The sequence below is a fragment of the Natator depressus genome, chromosome 3, assembly GCF_965152275.1.
Source record: "Natator depressus isolate rNatDep1 chromosome 3, rNatDep2.hap1, whole genome shotgun sequence".
NCBI classification, from domain to species: domain Eukaryota; kingdom Metazoa; phylum Chordata; order Testudines; family Cheloniidae; genus Natator; species Natator depressus.
This window is the reverse complement of record NC_134236.1, coordinates 95,225,217-95,240,901: the sequence shown is the minus strand read 5'-3', so window position 1 is coordinate 95,240,901 and position 15,685 is coordinate 95,225,217. Positions and strand designations below refer to the sequence as shown.

Here is a 15,685-nt window from a genome sequence, read left to right as displayed (position 1 = left end):
TGAGTATTGGCCTGCTAAACCCAGGGTTGTGAGTTCAATCCTTGAGGGGGCCATTTAGGGATCTGAGGCAAAAACTGGGGCTTGGCCCTGCTTTGAGCAGGGGGTTGGACTATATGATCTCCTAAGGTCCCTTCTAACCCTGATATTCTATTCTATAAAATGACTTTACTGGTTGTGTCTCAGTAACTAGGATTGGGAATCAAAGTGGAGAAAATTACCTACATTTACCCTCTGTTGTTGACTGGTAGACATCATAGGACCCTCCCCATTCCTAATAAGGCCAGGAAGAATGTGCCAAGCATTAAGTGTGCTAAGAATAAATTTGAGCTAGGATAGGGATAAGGTTACTTTGAACTCTATATTTCATGTTTTCTGACCTACCCCCGCCCGCCTGCAAAGAACTGTAATTATATTAGAGAAGCTGCAGGGGCTTTAAACAGTTCTTTCCAGTTCCTTTGCTTTTTGCTGCCTTTCCCTGCTCTGCTGTCCCCTTTGGATCTGGGAATTTTTATTTTTATTTATCGGGTGTGTGGTTCTCGTGCTGGGCTATTTTTGTTAGAAGCTGATACTTTAGTCTGAGCTGTAGGCATTGCCTTGAGAAAAGCTTAGGTTGTTCTGGGGGGCCAGGACTCTACAGAGAAGACAAGTTCAGAGAGGCACCAAAAGAAGAAACAGAATAGGAAAAGAGGAGGACCTCCTAGCTTTTATTTCTGCATCTCCTGATAGAGTCAGTGACCCAGAAGTATCTAAGCTGCCAGTATAACTTGACCTGTTTAGAATATCTCTTACCATCACCGCTATGGCTGAGATTACAACAGAAGGTACTGTAACTATTTTCAAATATAATTAATTGAAAACAATTTGTACTTTGACAGTGTGATTGAGTCAGCACGTCAGTGTGATTTATTGCTTTTTTGGGAATAGCAGTTTTCCTGAAGGGTGGGTTTTTGTGTGAGAAGTGTTTGTCTGGCAGCTGGAGACTCCACTGCTAGTTAGTGAAGCTAGATCACCACATGCCTCTAAAAATAGCATTGGTCATGTAACCTGAGCAACCATAGCTTATACAGTGATCCTAAAGTGATACAAGAAGGGGAATGCATACTGAACTGGAGCTATTGGGTTTAATATCAATAGGTCCAGTCCTGAACTCCTTATGCAGACAAATCTCCCATCAGCAAAATTGACAGTGAACTCTGTCAGAGTTTCATCCATGTCAGAACATCAGAAATCAGCTCTGTGGTGCTGATCCTGCATCTGGCTCAGTGGAGGCACGGGTACACTTGCAGGATCAGGGTCTAAATTTGTAAGCTATGTTTTAATGTTAATTGAAAGTAAACAGTACTGATCCTGCAAGCCTTATCCAGGTAAAGCTCCTATGGAAGCCCATGAGAGCATTGTTTGGGTAACTATTCCAGGGTTAGGCCCAAAGAATGAGAAGTAATCATATAAACCACAAAACATTTATCCTAACACATGAATATTTCATATTCTTTAATATTTCCTGGCCATTCATATTTAAATAACTTTTAGATGCACAACAATATTTTATCAACAACAGCGCAAGAAGGAAGCTGTTTTAAATTCCACCGTTTTTACTCAAATATTGAATATTTTTAGTGGAATTTCATGCCAGCTTTTTTCCATTGTGCATCACTCTACTGATCATCTTCAAGTTTAATAATGACTTTTTTTAAAAAAATAGGCTTATTGACAGTCTTCCGAAAGTTTATTTGTATTTTGTTTGTGATAGTGTTTCAGTATATTAAACTTGTACTTTTCATCCTTCAGTTTTAACCATTCTGTTTGAGAGGATTGGCATTATTCACTATTGATGAATGAATCTATTTCCCATTGGCTGCAAAATTAGCAGTGTCAGAACTTGCAGTGTTCTTGCTTGATGTTAGCAATAGCAAACGTAAGGCTGATGTGGGTGAGGAGCATGTGGCTTTTTTTTATTTTATCATCAGTGCTTGGATGAGTGTATATATATTGCTCCTGGCAGCAAATAGTACTAAAACAGGTGACATAGCCAGACAGCTCTATCCCAAATGCTGGGGCTAGTTCAAGTAGGAATTCTTATCCAAATTTGGTGAAAACACTGCTCATTTTGTATTTGCTATCTGGAGGATTATATTTGTCCTCAGACATGTGCTGGGTAGTACTGCAGGTGTTAAAGGGACTTGTATGCATGAGGGCAGAATGTGCTTAGGTCTGGTTGAGTGCTTTTGATTTGTTTTTTGTTCTTGTGGGAAGTTCCTTGCATATGGTAGATATTCCTAACTGACAATCTCTAATGAAGAATGGCTCAAAATTAATATGAAATACACAAGGCTTTTCAATAGCATAAGTCATTTCGCGGTATTACACATCTATATAGCTTTTCTGTGTTGCTGAATCTGGCATCTGGTAATTGAAATGAAAAGTTCTTTTAAAAAAATCATACCTAGTACTGTTAAGAAGACTCTAAACATCCCTGTATCAAACTTAAAGACTCTATTCAGCTGTAATGATGCGTATCTTTTGGCCCTGTGTAAGGCAGTGGCAGCTTCAGGTGGTAATAGACGTCAATTCCATAGCAGACTGACCTTAAGTAGATAGGTTGATAGGGCTGTGGAAGCCATCTTCTCCCTTGTGTGTGGAGGAGGGTTATACTGATCATCTGATTTTTTACAGCTGGTTCATTAGGTGGTGTAAAGTTTTAATCCATGACAGCATACTATATTTTGAATTTGAGGGTATAATTAAGTTTCATGGTGGAGTATATCTCTCCTGAGTTGTTACTGTTGCAAATGAGGGAGCTTGCAAGTTCAGTGCAACAAAATCTTACAACTTTTCAGTGCATGAACTGCTAGTGACTTCCTGCCCTTAATAGTATTAAACTTTCTGCTCCTTTTATCTTTGTTATACTGACAATCCCACATCATCCAGGCTGTCAGTCAGAACTTGCCTCATGGAATATCACACATAAATGTTAGCATTGCATGGCAACCAGAGAGCATGGAACCATATGTTCTATGACTGAAGAGAAGGCCTTAATGCTACCTTTGCCATTTTGCCCACTGAACTAAGGAAAGGTTCTCTAGATCTGGTGGGCTGGGGTCATGTCATTTTGATGCAAATATCTAGACATCTTTTCTGTGACACTCCATTTCAAGATAATGCCCTTCTTAGCGTTAATTATGCAGGATGTTTAGGGTATGATTCATCACTACATAACTTCAGTTTTACCCCAGAAATGTAATGCTGTTGAAATTAATAACATTTATCTGCAATATTAGAAACAGAAATGCACTTTATAAAATCTATTATTTAGCAATACGTAGCATTCCTAGGTCTGATTCAAAGCTCAGTACGAACATTGACTATTTCATCCTCACAACACACCTGTGTGCACGGTAAACCTTACATTTCCAAATGGGAAAATATACTGACAGGTTAGGGGCTCAGTTGTGAGCCAGACTATGAGCATGCTCAGGGGAATAATAAAGGGGATCATACTCCGGTGTGCTGACTACTGTGACATTAAAAGTCATAAAATGGGAGGGAGAGAAGCTGCCACAAGCTTAGTCCCTACCTCCCCAGATGGTTAAAGAATGAAGAGAGCTTTTGTTCTGGTCTCCCAATGCACTAGCTAGCACAGCTGATCCAACACAGAGGGGGAGTAGTCTACGCTGGGTTTAGGCACGCCACGGAGCTAGTAAGAAACCGGATCTGAACTGTCTCTCTGATGGTATGTCTGTACTTGGAGTTGGAGGTGTAATTCCCAGCTTGAGGAGACATACCCACACTAGCTCTGATCTAGATAACATGCTAAAAATAGAGTGTAACTGCAGCGGCTGAGGCACTAGCTGCCCTGGGTATGTACCTGTCTGAGATGCTAGAGGCTCAAATGCTCAGTCATAGTTCAGTCTCTAGTGTCTTCCTGGCAGCTATGCATCTGTACATTGCCCGTTAGGGCAGATTGCAATGAGCCAGTTTAGCCTGAAGTGATTTACTAGAGGTTCCACAGTTTATCAGTGAGAAAATCAGGATTAGTTCCTGGATTTTTGTTCTGTGCTCAGTTCAGTAGACAAGTAAGAAAAGTTATATAGTCATAAAGCATTTGAAAAGGCAGGTTTAACAAGGTTTGCACACTTTAAAAATAATGTAGGTCATCACAGTGATACGTGAGAAATAACACAGGAGGGGCTGGAGTACAGAGCCATAAAGATGTGCAACACATGCTTTGGGTGTGCTTACGCCAGAAGCTACCCGTAACCTTCAATAGCCCAGAAGTTCACACACAGGATACTCAAACAACTGCTCACTCAGAAGTGTTAAATGCATAAAAGACATTTCTAAATGTTCTCAGTTCAAAACAAACAAGTTTAACAATATTTTATACCATGAAAGAATGGCTTCCTTATTCATTTGGCTAAGATCACAAGAAGAGCAATTGGGAAAGTAACTCAAATACTTTCCTGATGGACTGTTTTTTCTCTAAATTATCCTAAATTCTCAATTACTGAGGGGCAATCTTCACTCATTGATATATTTTGCTTTCCGCCACCAACTCTCTGTATAACTTTTTTCATGAGTGATGTACCCGAATGCATGGATGCTAAATATCTAAACTGTATTCTTAAATTCATTCACCTAAATTTGGGTTATTGCTGATTATGCACTATCTGTGTCTTATGACTTTAAAAACAAACTTTGTATCTGTGGATAATCTAAGCACTATACCCAGATGTACAGACACTCTTTTCTCAACCTATGTATGATATAATTTTTGTAACATTAGCTTTATTAAAATTTTCAATTTACCTGATATATCCTTGATCAGGAGGCAAATGGCATATCCTGCCCATGCAAAGGGATGAAGCAGATATTTCTGTCTGACTAATCAGATTGTAACATATATATTACTGAATAATATATTTTGGAATATTGGGCCTGATTCTCAAAAAGAAAAGGAGTACTAGTGGCACCTTAGAGACTCTGCCTCCCTTTTTGCGAGGGAACAATTAACTTCCTTCCAAGCACCTAATTATGCTTACAAACTAATTGTAGCTGCAAACTTGAATCTGCATTTTGTGGACAGACAGACACACATAGGACAGTGTTTCTACATCTCGCCTAGTGCTTTTAAATTTTATATTTTAGTTTAAAATTAATTGAAAATCCCTAGAGATCTTAGAGCTCTTTAATCCTGCAGCTTTCCATGTTCTTTCTATATACCAGCAATGTATTTATGCACTGTAAAATTGTCTGTACTGTTAAATTCAGAGTAGTAATCAAAAATAACTAGCAATAAAGTTTTAAAAAATTCCTTTCCCCAAATGTTAAAAGCTATAAACTTTATCCAACGCTAAATCTACTCTTTCTGGGTGGAAACATACTGAGGATGTATCCAGCTTGTTTTTTAAGGCATTGCCTTACACTAAGGACACTAAAAAAAGTTTCACCAGCAACTGGCTGTAGATACTCCCAGGTGCCAGCATTACTTTAAACACAGTGGGTGAATATGTTCAAAAGCACCTAAGTGACTCCAGAACCTGAAACCATGTCTACACTAGGAGCGCTTTACTGGTATAGAAATACCAATATACTATTCCTGCAAAATGCTTCTACTGTGGATGCAGCTTTACCAGCAAATTTGTATTGTGTAGTGGTGTAGTAAAACTCCCCTCCACCCCCCCACCCTTAGTGAAACAATACTGGTAAAAGTGGGGTCACCTGCTGGCATGGCTATATCAGTTAGGGATCACACTTTTTATTTTTACACCCTTGATCAACCTAGCTATGCTGGCAGAAGTCTGAACATGGAAGTTGGGCTATTACAAAAGGGAGAGAAAGTTGATGGGATTTCAGTGTTTAAGTAACATAGGTGATTTTGAACATTTTACCCTAGGAGCTGAGGAGACTCATTGAAAATCAGTGGAACATAGTGCATAGGCTCTTTTGAAAACCCCCCTAACAGAATCTGTTGGTGCTTAAATACCTTTAAACATTTGTCCATTAGGCATTTTTAAAAAATGATTACCCATTGCCCCTAGCATAAACGGGTTTGAGACTGAAGCTGATCCATGCTGCTTTAGTGACAATGTTGAGAGCTAAAACCTGGGAAAGTAAAAAAAATCAGTTCTGTTTTAAAGCAGGTTTCATAACACAGGGCTGGCTTCAGTCCAGGCTGCATCAAAGTCAGAGAAACCAGAGTTGCCCTAGATGAGGCAGGTCAGCTGCTTACAGAGGGAAAGAAGCTTTCTCTTTCTTTTTGAGGCTAATGTTGCCTAGTTTCTGCTCTATTTAAGCAGATTGAACAAGTGGACAATGTTCACTTTATCAGCTAAATGCTTTTTAAACACTCCAGGTTAATTCCTGGCCCCAATGAAAGTAAAGGCAAACTTCCTTTGACCTCAGTAGGACCAGAATTTCATTCCTACTTTATATTTTTTTGTTTATTCATTGTTTTATGATTAAAACTCATGGTCTAAATATAGAAAGTTAATTCCTAGGAAATAGCATAATAGTAATAACTTTTATTTAGAAACCCTTCACCCTGCCAACATCCCTGTTGAGTTGTTCTGAGGGTTTCGCAGTTTGATAAGTTCAAATAGCATAACATACACAACCGAATAGTAAAACCAAAAGGTAGCATCTTTAGAGAAGTGCATGAAGGAGGGTCAAATCTGTGATTCAGAGGTGTCTCCCGCAGTCTTTTAAAACTGAGGAGAATGCAGAGATGGATGAGCGACAGCAGCAGTGGTTCCATGCCTTAAAGACTTTAGAATGATGAGCTCTTTGGTGTTTTACTAATTTGAAATCAATTAAAAAGTACGGCCAACAAAAGCTAACAGAGGAGAACAAACCTAATGTTCTTTATCCTTTTTTAGTTGTTGGCTTTACATTGACCTGTCAAACTGGTAGCAGAGAACATGACGTGAGTAAGCAGATATGAACTGTGCATCTAAAGACTTAGCTGGAAACTATCAGCAGTCAGTTATATTCTTCCTTTGTTTTATCCCACATTCATGGTCCTTGACCTGCTCTAAATATTTTTATTAGGGATCATGATTATTTCAAGATTACGTATTAGTCCATTAGGCAAGAGGATAAATCAGTAAATGTTTGCATCCAGTAACTTGCCTCCGTGCATTCGTTCACATTTGTGTGGGTTTAACATCACCCCTTGTTTAACACCACATGTGCATTTTAGGGTATGTCTTCACTACCCATCGGATCAGCGGGCAGTGATCGATCCAGCGGGGGTCGATTTATCGTGTCTAATCTAGACGCAATACATCGACCCCCGAGCACTCTCCCATCGACTCCTGTACTCCACCTCCACGAGAGGCACAGGCGAAGTCGACGGGGGAGCGGCAGCAGTTGACTCACCGTGGTGGAGACACGGCAGTGAGTAGGTCTAAGTATGTCGACTTGAGCTACGTTATTCACGTAGCTGAAGTTGCGTAATTTAGATCGATCTCCACTCCCCTCCCCCTCAATGTAGACCAGGGCTAAGGGTGGAATTTGATCTAAAAGGACGTAACAGAAGTTACATGTAAGCATCCGCAGAACTAGAATGTAATGTGTGATTATGTCTTAAATTTCTTCTGGATACTGAGACTAATCCTCAGCCAATCAGTACAGCTTCATGGTAGGCAGTGGGGGTAGAAAGATTTACACCAGTGGAGGGTCTGGCCCTATATTTTTCCTTTTCCTCTGATCTCTTTTATAGAAGATTCTCCCATTTTTTGCTCTGTAATCTAGACCCGCCATCCAGGATTTGACAGGGAGTAGTGCAACTCCCTAAACAGAGGAAAGACCACAGCTGCATGTTGTAAATACAGGGATTATCAGGGAAATATGGTTGGGCAAGTGGTAGTCAATTGAATAATTCTTCAAACTCACTAGAAACTCTGAGGAATAGAGGTGATCTAACACAAGGAGTGGGACCCCTCTCTGTGGGGCGAGGGAAGGCTAATATACTCATTCATTGGGTATATCTACACAGCAGTTGGGAGGTCTAATTCCCAGCTAGGTAAACATACATATGCTAGCTCCTCTTGAGCTAGCATATTAAAAGTAGCAGTTTGGCGGTGACAGCTTGGATAGGGTTGTAGCTGTAAGCTAGCTTGAGCCACCGCCATGGCCACACTGCTATTTTTAGTGTGCTGGCTTAAGCGGAGCTGGCACATGTACGTCTACCCATACTGGGAATTACATAGCCTTTGTCTACATCAAACTGTCTAATCTGGTAAAACCCATTTAGGGCCAAATTCAGCCCCGGCACAACTCCATTCAAGTGGAGTTGCTTGTGTTTACAACTAGTGCTGGATTTGGCCCTTAGAAACCAGGTTTCAGGAAGTCTCTTGTCCTCTTGGTTTAAACCCCCAATTGGGCCAGGCAATGAAAGAATTAGTCCTAGTTCAGTTCTGTAGTTTGCCTTCTTGAAGTCCGCTCTAGAGCTCAGTATGAGTTTATCTCTAGACTTAAAGTTCCATTTAGTGCTACTCAAACCCATTTTCCAAAAAAAGATAATATAAAGTAATGGAAATGTACTCAAACTTTCTATCTGGAGAAGCCTCTGCTTTCTATCTTCAAAGATAGTTTAAAGAAATCCTTTGCATATGTGTAATGAATAAAGACTGGCTACTCCCTGTACATGCGTGTGTTCTCTCAACATCAAAAGTATCCCCATACCTTTGCCTGGAGTCAAATTCTCAAAGGCACAATGAATCTATGCCTTTGTTGGATCCTTTGGTATGTAAATGAAATATCTTTCCTATATTCTACTACCTAGACTTAAGCTGTGGTTTTCTATGCACTTCAGAACAGCTGAATCTCATTTCAATCCTTGCAAATAGTTATGTTGATTGTGAGAAACCTATCATAATGTTTTCTCATAAATATTCCATTCTTGTTTTCTAGATCTAATTTTATATCTATATATCAAGTTATGGCACTCATATGGCCTGTAACTTGCACATGTTTTACATATAGGACCCAGTTTCGCTTTTAGACTCACCTAGGGTGACCAGATAGCAAGCGTGAAAAATCGGGACGGGGGTGGGGGGTAATAGGTGCCAGTATAAGACAAAGCCCCAAATATCGGGACTGTCCCTATAAAATTGGGACATCTGGTCACCTGCCAATTCCTGCTACAACTGCTGTGCAAGCATATCTGAAGGCAGAATGGGACTTAAAGCTGTACATTTAACAGTATAACTAGTAATTTAAAAGACCACATGTATGATACAATGTGAGCATAGGTCACGCACCCTTGGTAAATCAACTGGAATGTTTAAAACTGCAACCATACATATTAATATATCTTTTTTAAGAAAAAAGTGAAAGTAAAAAAATCATGCTCTTAGAGATTTTGTGCACTTCACAGTAGCAGCCAAAAATGTGTACAACTATGGATTTCTACAGTGCAAAAGCAAAGCCACACCTACATAACATCACTCATGCCTTTTACTGTTTATGTTGTTGTTTTGTCTTTTAAATAGTGTTGTAATCCTAATCCCAGTGGAAATTTCCTAATGTGATGTATTGACAGACCATTGTGCCGCAGCCTGCGTTGCCTGGTGAAGGCCAGTGGAGAAGTACCCTTTTGCGGGTAGAGATTGTCTTGTCAGGAGAGAGTCATCTTAATATAGAATGTTTGTAAACCTACTATAGGCTTTTGTAGCAAAAGGTATTCATCAGGAAATTCAGGAATTCTTTGTTTTGTGGCTTAGGTGGAAAAAACTAACACCACAAAAGCATTATTTTTATGGACTCATGTCCTGGCTACTGCGACCCTGCAACCAGATCCCAAAACAGACACAATCCATGTGAGATAGGTGCTTGCTGGCTCAAGGTCCATAAGCATATATGCTAAAATGTACCCTTTACACCAGACCTCACCAGACCCTTTAGACCTTTCAGAGTGTTAGCTGCAGTATGAAATACATAGACTTTTAAGCAGTCTGAATTATGCTCCACTTGACCATCTTTTTTGGCAAGGATTTATGGGGATGAGGTGGTATGATTTTAATCCTAAATGTGAGAGCTACTGGCTAACTGATTGCTATAGACATTATATGCCACTCATCTATACCGCAGAGATGGCGATATATTGTGCTAGGGCCAAAGATGTAATAAATGACAAGCATGTTTTTTCAACAAATCATTTCCTACCTGAGTAAACATGTAAAAGGGCATAAAGCAAAAGGATTTTCATATTTTCTTTTGTTATTTCATAACCTTTTCTGTGCTTGAAGTGAAAAAGATTCCTTTCTTTTTTTTTCTCCATACATTATTTTGTTGTTGAATTGCTCAGGAAACCTAGGCAGCTGGTGGGATAATTTTTGTTTTCTTTTAAAAACCAGAGAAGTATGCTAAAAAGGATAAGTTTATAAATATAGGACTAGGAAGATTTTGCAAACAACTATTTAAAAAACAAAAAACAATTCAGTCAAATAGGGACCCTATTGATTTTGAAAATCCCTGTAAGAAAAGAACTACAAATAAGTCAGACCTTACTTCAGGAAAACATCTGTATTTTGGAAGGGCACTTAAAATATGCTTAACTTTAAGCACATGTTGCCAATAGGGACTAAGTTTTTAAGTGCTTTCCTGACTCCGGCCCTAAATGAGCACCAGATTTTTAGCTAAACTAAATTCAGGCTAAAAAAAATATGATTTTCTTATGATGATATTTTTAAAGATAATTTTAGTTTTAAGAAACAAAGAAGTGATGTGGATTAGTTTTTTTTCTCATTAAACTGAAAAAAAAGTTTCCTGCTAAATTACATTTGCCATACTCTATTTGTCATCTTGTGTAGGCTAATGCATCTCACACTGAGAAGTGCTGAAGGCATCTGCATATAAAGATATAAACAGTCTAACTGATTCAGTTAATTGCACTTCTCCATTTCCACCCATTCATCCGCATTCTATATTCATTTTTTAAAAATAAGTAGAAATAACATTGCCTGGCAGAAATTGCCAAGAGTACAAAAACTACTCGATCCATTTCAAAATTATTATTATATATTATTTGTATTATGTTGGTGCCTAGAAGTCCAGAACTCTGTTGTGGTGGGCAGATATATATCAAAGACAGGCTCTGCCCTAAAGAGCTTAAAATGTATTCAACTTGTTGTTAAAAAATACCACACTTCAGAGATCCTAAAACAGGCCACGGCCATATAGGGCATCATAATTAATTATGGTAGTACTACAAAACCAAACTTCACTGTGAGTATTCATTCAAAATTTTGCACAGATTTACTTTAACTCTGTTTGCATCCCTCTTGTATTTAATTTTCTTCCTCGGTATCCTAATGAATAAACTTTGTACATGCATACTCTTGTGAAAGGTGAATTTTAAGCCTGAATATTCTGTGACAGCAAACTTTGAATTGCAGAATTAGCCCATGGTGCAAATTGTAAATTTTTAATTTTATAATTGAATCTGATATTTGTGGTTTGAGCTGTTGCTCATTCTATATATGTTGTGTTACTCTTACTGTCTGGTGATTGGATGATTTTGCATACATCATCCAAACAAAGACAATATCATGTGACATGTAACTAACTAGTAATGCACAAATTTTAAATATTCATAATGAACTGTTTTGGATGATGAGGAAAGCAAAAGATCCTTTCAAGAAATGTACATATAGCTTTTTTTAGTGATTACATTTCAGAATTTTGCTATTTTTGATCGGAGGCAAAAATCCTCAAATTTTTATACATAGTTTCCTCAGCTGTAATCAAAATGCTTCTATGTTGGGGTACATCGGAGTCCTCAAAGATGTAGTGTCTGGCTCACTCAAATTCCATTGTGATTTTTTTGTTTTTAATTGTATTGCCCACCCAAGTGTTCAAATATCATGGGGGCACCCTCCCTTCCCCCAAATAATGAAATTAGCTTAAAAATTGTGATATTTTCATAGAATCACAGAATATCAGGGTTGGAAGGGACCTCAGGAGGTCATCTAGTCCAACCCTCTGCTCAAAGTAGGACTGATCCCCAATTAAATCATCCCAGCCAGGGCTTTGTCAAGCCTGACCTTAAAAATATCTAAGAAAGGAGATTCCACCACCTCCCTAGGTAACGCATTCCAGCGTTTCACCACCCTCCTAGTGAAAAAGTTTTTCCTAATATCCAGCCTAAACCTCCCCCACTGCAACTTGAGACCATTACTCCTAGTTCTGTCATCAGCTACCACTGAGAACAGTCTAGATCCATCCTCTTTGGAACCCCCTTTCAAGTGGTTGAAAGCAGCTATCGAATCCCCCCTCATTCTTCTATTCCGCAGACTAAACAGTCCCAGTTCCCTCAGCCTCTCCTCATAAGTCACGTGTTCCGGTCCCCTAATCATTTTTGTTGCCCTCCGCTGGACTCTTTCCAATTTTTCCACATCCTTCTTGTAGTGTGGGGCCCCAAACTGGACACAGTACTCCAGATGAGGCCTCAGCAATGTCGAATAGAGGGGAACGGTCACGTCCCTCGATCTGCTGGCAATGCCCCTACATATACATCCCAAAATGCCATTGGCCTTCTTGGCAACAAGGGCACACTGTTGACTCATATCCAGCTTTTCATCCACTGTAACCCCTAGTTATTCCTAGTTACTACACACTGTAACTCCTTTTCTGCCGAACTGCTGCCGAGCCATTCGGTCCCTAGTCTGTAGTGGTGCATGGGATTCTTCCATCCTAAGTGCAGGACTCTGCACTTGTCCTTGTTGAACCTCATCAGATTTCTTTTGGCCCAATCCTCTAATTTGTCTAGGGCCCTCTGTATCCTATCCCTACCCTCCAGTGTATCTACCTCTCCTCCCAGTTTAGTGTCATCTGCAAACTTGCTGAGGGTGCAATCCACACCATCCTCCAGATCATTTAGGAAGACATTGAACAAAACCAGCCCGAGGACCAACCCTTGGGGCACTCCACTTGATACCGGCTGCCAACGAGACATGGAGCCATTGATCACTACCCGTTGAGCCTGACAATCTAACCAACTTTTTATCCACCTTATAGTCCATTCATCCAGCCCATACTTCTTTAACTTGCTGGCAAGAATACCGTGGGAGACCATATCAAAAGCTTTGCTAAAGTCAAGGAACAACACGTCCACCGCTTTCCCCTCATCCACAGAGCCAGTTATCTTGTCATAGAAGGCAATTAGATTAGTCAGGCATGACTTGCCCTTGGTGAATCCATGCTGACTGTTCCTGATCACTTTCCTCTCGTCTAAGTGCTTCAGAATTGATTCCTTGAGGACCTGCTCCATGATTTTTCCAGGGACTGAGGTGAGGCTGACTGGCCTGTAGTTTCCAGGATCCTCCTTCTTCCCTTTTTTAAAAGATGGGCACTACATTAGCCTTTTTCCAGTTGTCCGGGACTTCCCCCAATCATCATGAGTTTTCAAAGATAATGGCCAATGGCTCTGCAATCACATTTGCCAACTCCTTTAGCACTCTCAGATGCAGCGCATCCGGCCCCATGGACTTGTGCTCGTCCAGCTTTTCTAAATAGTCCCGAACCACTTCTTCCTTCACAGAGGGCTGTTCACCTCCTCCCCATGCTGTGCTGCCCAGTGCAGTAGACTGGGAGCTGACCTTGTTCGTGAAGACAGAGGCAAAAAAAGCATTGAGTACATTAGCTTTTTCCACATCCTCTGTCACTAGGTTGCCTCCCTCATTCAGTAAGGGGCCCACACTTTCCTTGGCTTTCTTCTTGTTGCCAACATACCTGAAGAAACCCTTCTTGTTACTCTTAACATCTCTTGCTAGCTGCACCTCCAGGTGTGATTTGGCCTTCCTGATTTCACTCCTGCATGCCCGAGCAATATTTTTATACTCTTCCCTGGTCATTTGTCCAGTCTTCCACTTCTTGTAAGCTTCTTTTTTGTGTTTAAGATCAGCAAGGATTTCACTGTTAAGTTAAGCTGGTCGCCTGCCACATTTACTCTTCTTTCTACACATCGGGATGGTTTGTCCCTGTAACCTCAATAAGGATTCTTTAAAATACAGCCAGCTCTCCTGGATTCCTTTCCCCCTCATGTTATTCTCCCAGAGGATCCTGCCCATCACTTCCCTGAGGGAGTCAAAGTCTGCTTTTCTGAAGTCATAGAATCATAGAATATCAGGGTTGGAAGGGACCCCAGAAGGTCATCTGCTCGAAGCAGGACCAATTCCCAGTTAAATCATCCCAGCCAGGGCTTTGTCAAGCCTGACCTTAAAAACCTCTAAGGAAGGAGATTCTACCACCTCCCTAGGTAACGCATTCCAGTGTTTCACCACCCTCTTAGTGAAAAAGTTTTTCCTAATATCCAATCTAAACCTCCCCCATTGCAACTTGAGACCATTACTCCTCGTTCTGTCATCTGCTACCATTGAGAACAGTCTAGAGCCATCCTCTTTGGAACCCCCTTTCAGGTAGTTGAAAGCAGCTATCAAATCCCCCCTCATTCTTCTCTTCTGCAGACTAAACAATCCCAGCTCCCTCAGCCTCTCCTCATAAGTCATGTGCTCTAGACCCCTAATCATTTTTGTTGCCCTTCGCTGGACTCTCTCCAATTTATCCACATCCTTCTTGTAGTGTGGGGCCCAAAACTGGACACAGTACTCCAGATGAGGCCTCACCAGTGTCGAATAGAGGGGAACGATCACGTCCCTCGATCTGCTCGCTATGCCCCTACTTATACATCCCAAAATGCCATTGGCCTTCTTGGCAACAAGGGCACACTGTTGACTCATATCCAGCTTCTCGTCCACTGTCACCCCTAGGTCCTTCTCTGCAGAACTGCTGCCTAGCCATTCGGTCCCTAGTCTGTAGCGGTGCATTGGATTCTTCCATCCTAAGTGCAGGACCCTGCACTTATCCTTATTGAACCTCATCAGATTTCTTTTGGCCCAATCCTCCAATTTGTCTAGGTCCTTCTGTATCCTATCCCTCCCCTCCAGCGTATCTACCACTCCTCCCAGTTTAGTATCAGGGTCCGTATTCTGCTGCTCTCCTTTCTTCCCTGTGTCAGGATCCTGAACTCGACCATCTCATGGTCACTGCATCCCAGGTTCCCATCCACTTTAGCTTCCCCTACTAATTCTTCCCGGTTTGTGAGCAGCAGGTCAAGAAGAGCTCTGCCCCTAGTTGGTTCCTCCAGCACTTGCACCAGGAAATTGTCCCCTACACTTTCCAAAAACTTCCTGGATTGTCTGTGCACCACTGTATTGCTTTCCCAGCAGACCTCAGGGTGACTGAAGTCTCCCATGAGAAGCAGGGCCTGCGATCTAGTAACTTCCGTGAGTTGCCAGAAGAGAGCCTCGTCCACCTCATCCCCCGGTCCGGTGGTCTGTAGCAGACTCCCACCATGACATCACCCTTGTTGCTCACACTTCTAAACTTAATCCAGAGACACTCAGGTTTTTCTGCAGTTTCATACTTGAGCTCTGAGCAGTCATACTGCTCCCTTACACACAGTACAACTCCCCCACCTTTTCTGCCCTGCCTGAACAGTTGATATCCATCCATGACAGTACTCCAGTCATGTGAGTTATCCCACCAAGTCTGTTATTCCAATCACATCATAATTCTTTGACTGTGCCTGGACTTCCAGTTCTCCCTGCTTGTTTCCCAGGCTTCTTGCATTTGTGTATAGGCACTTGAGGTAACTCGCTGATCGTCCCTCTTTCTCAGTATG

The 15,685-nt window shown here is 40.9% G+C and overlaps 1 protein-coding gene across 24 annotated transcripts in view; it reads left to right on the top strand.

Moving 5' to 3' along the window:
* Positions 1–348: 348 nt before the first annotated feature.
* TRDN (triadin) overlaps positions 349–15,685 on the top strand; it is a 303,373-nt gene continuing 288,036 nt past the window's right edge. For all 24 annotated transcript variants that reach the window (XM_074948360.1, XM_074948348.1, XM_074948350.1 and 21 more), the window contains exon 1: positions 349–821. In XM_074948360.1, coding sequence (XP_074804461.1) covers positions 800–821 — 22 coding nt within the window. In that variant the 5' untranslated portion in view covers positions 349–799. The remainder of the gene's footprint in view (positions 822–15,685) is intronic.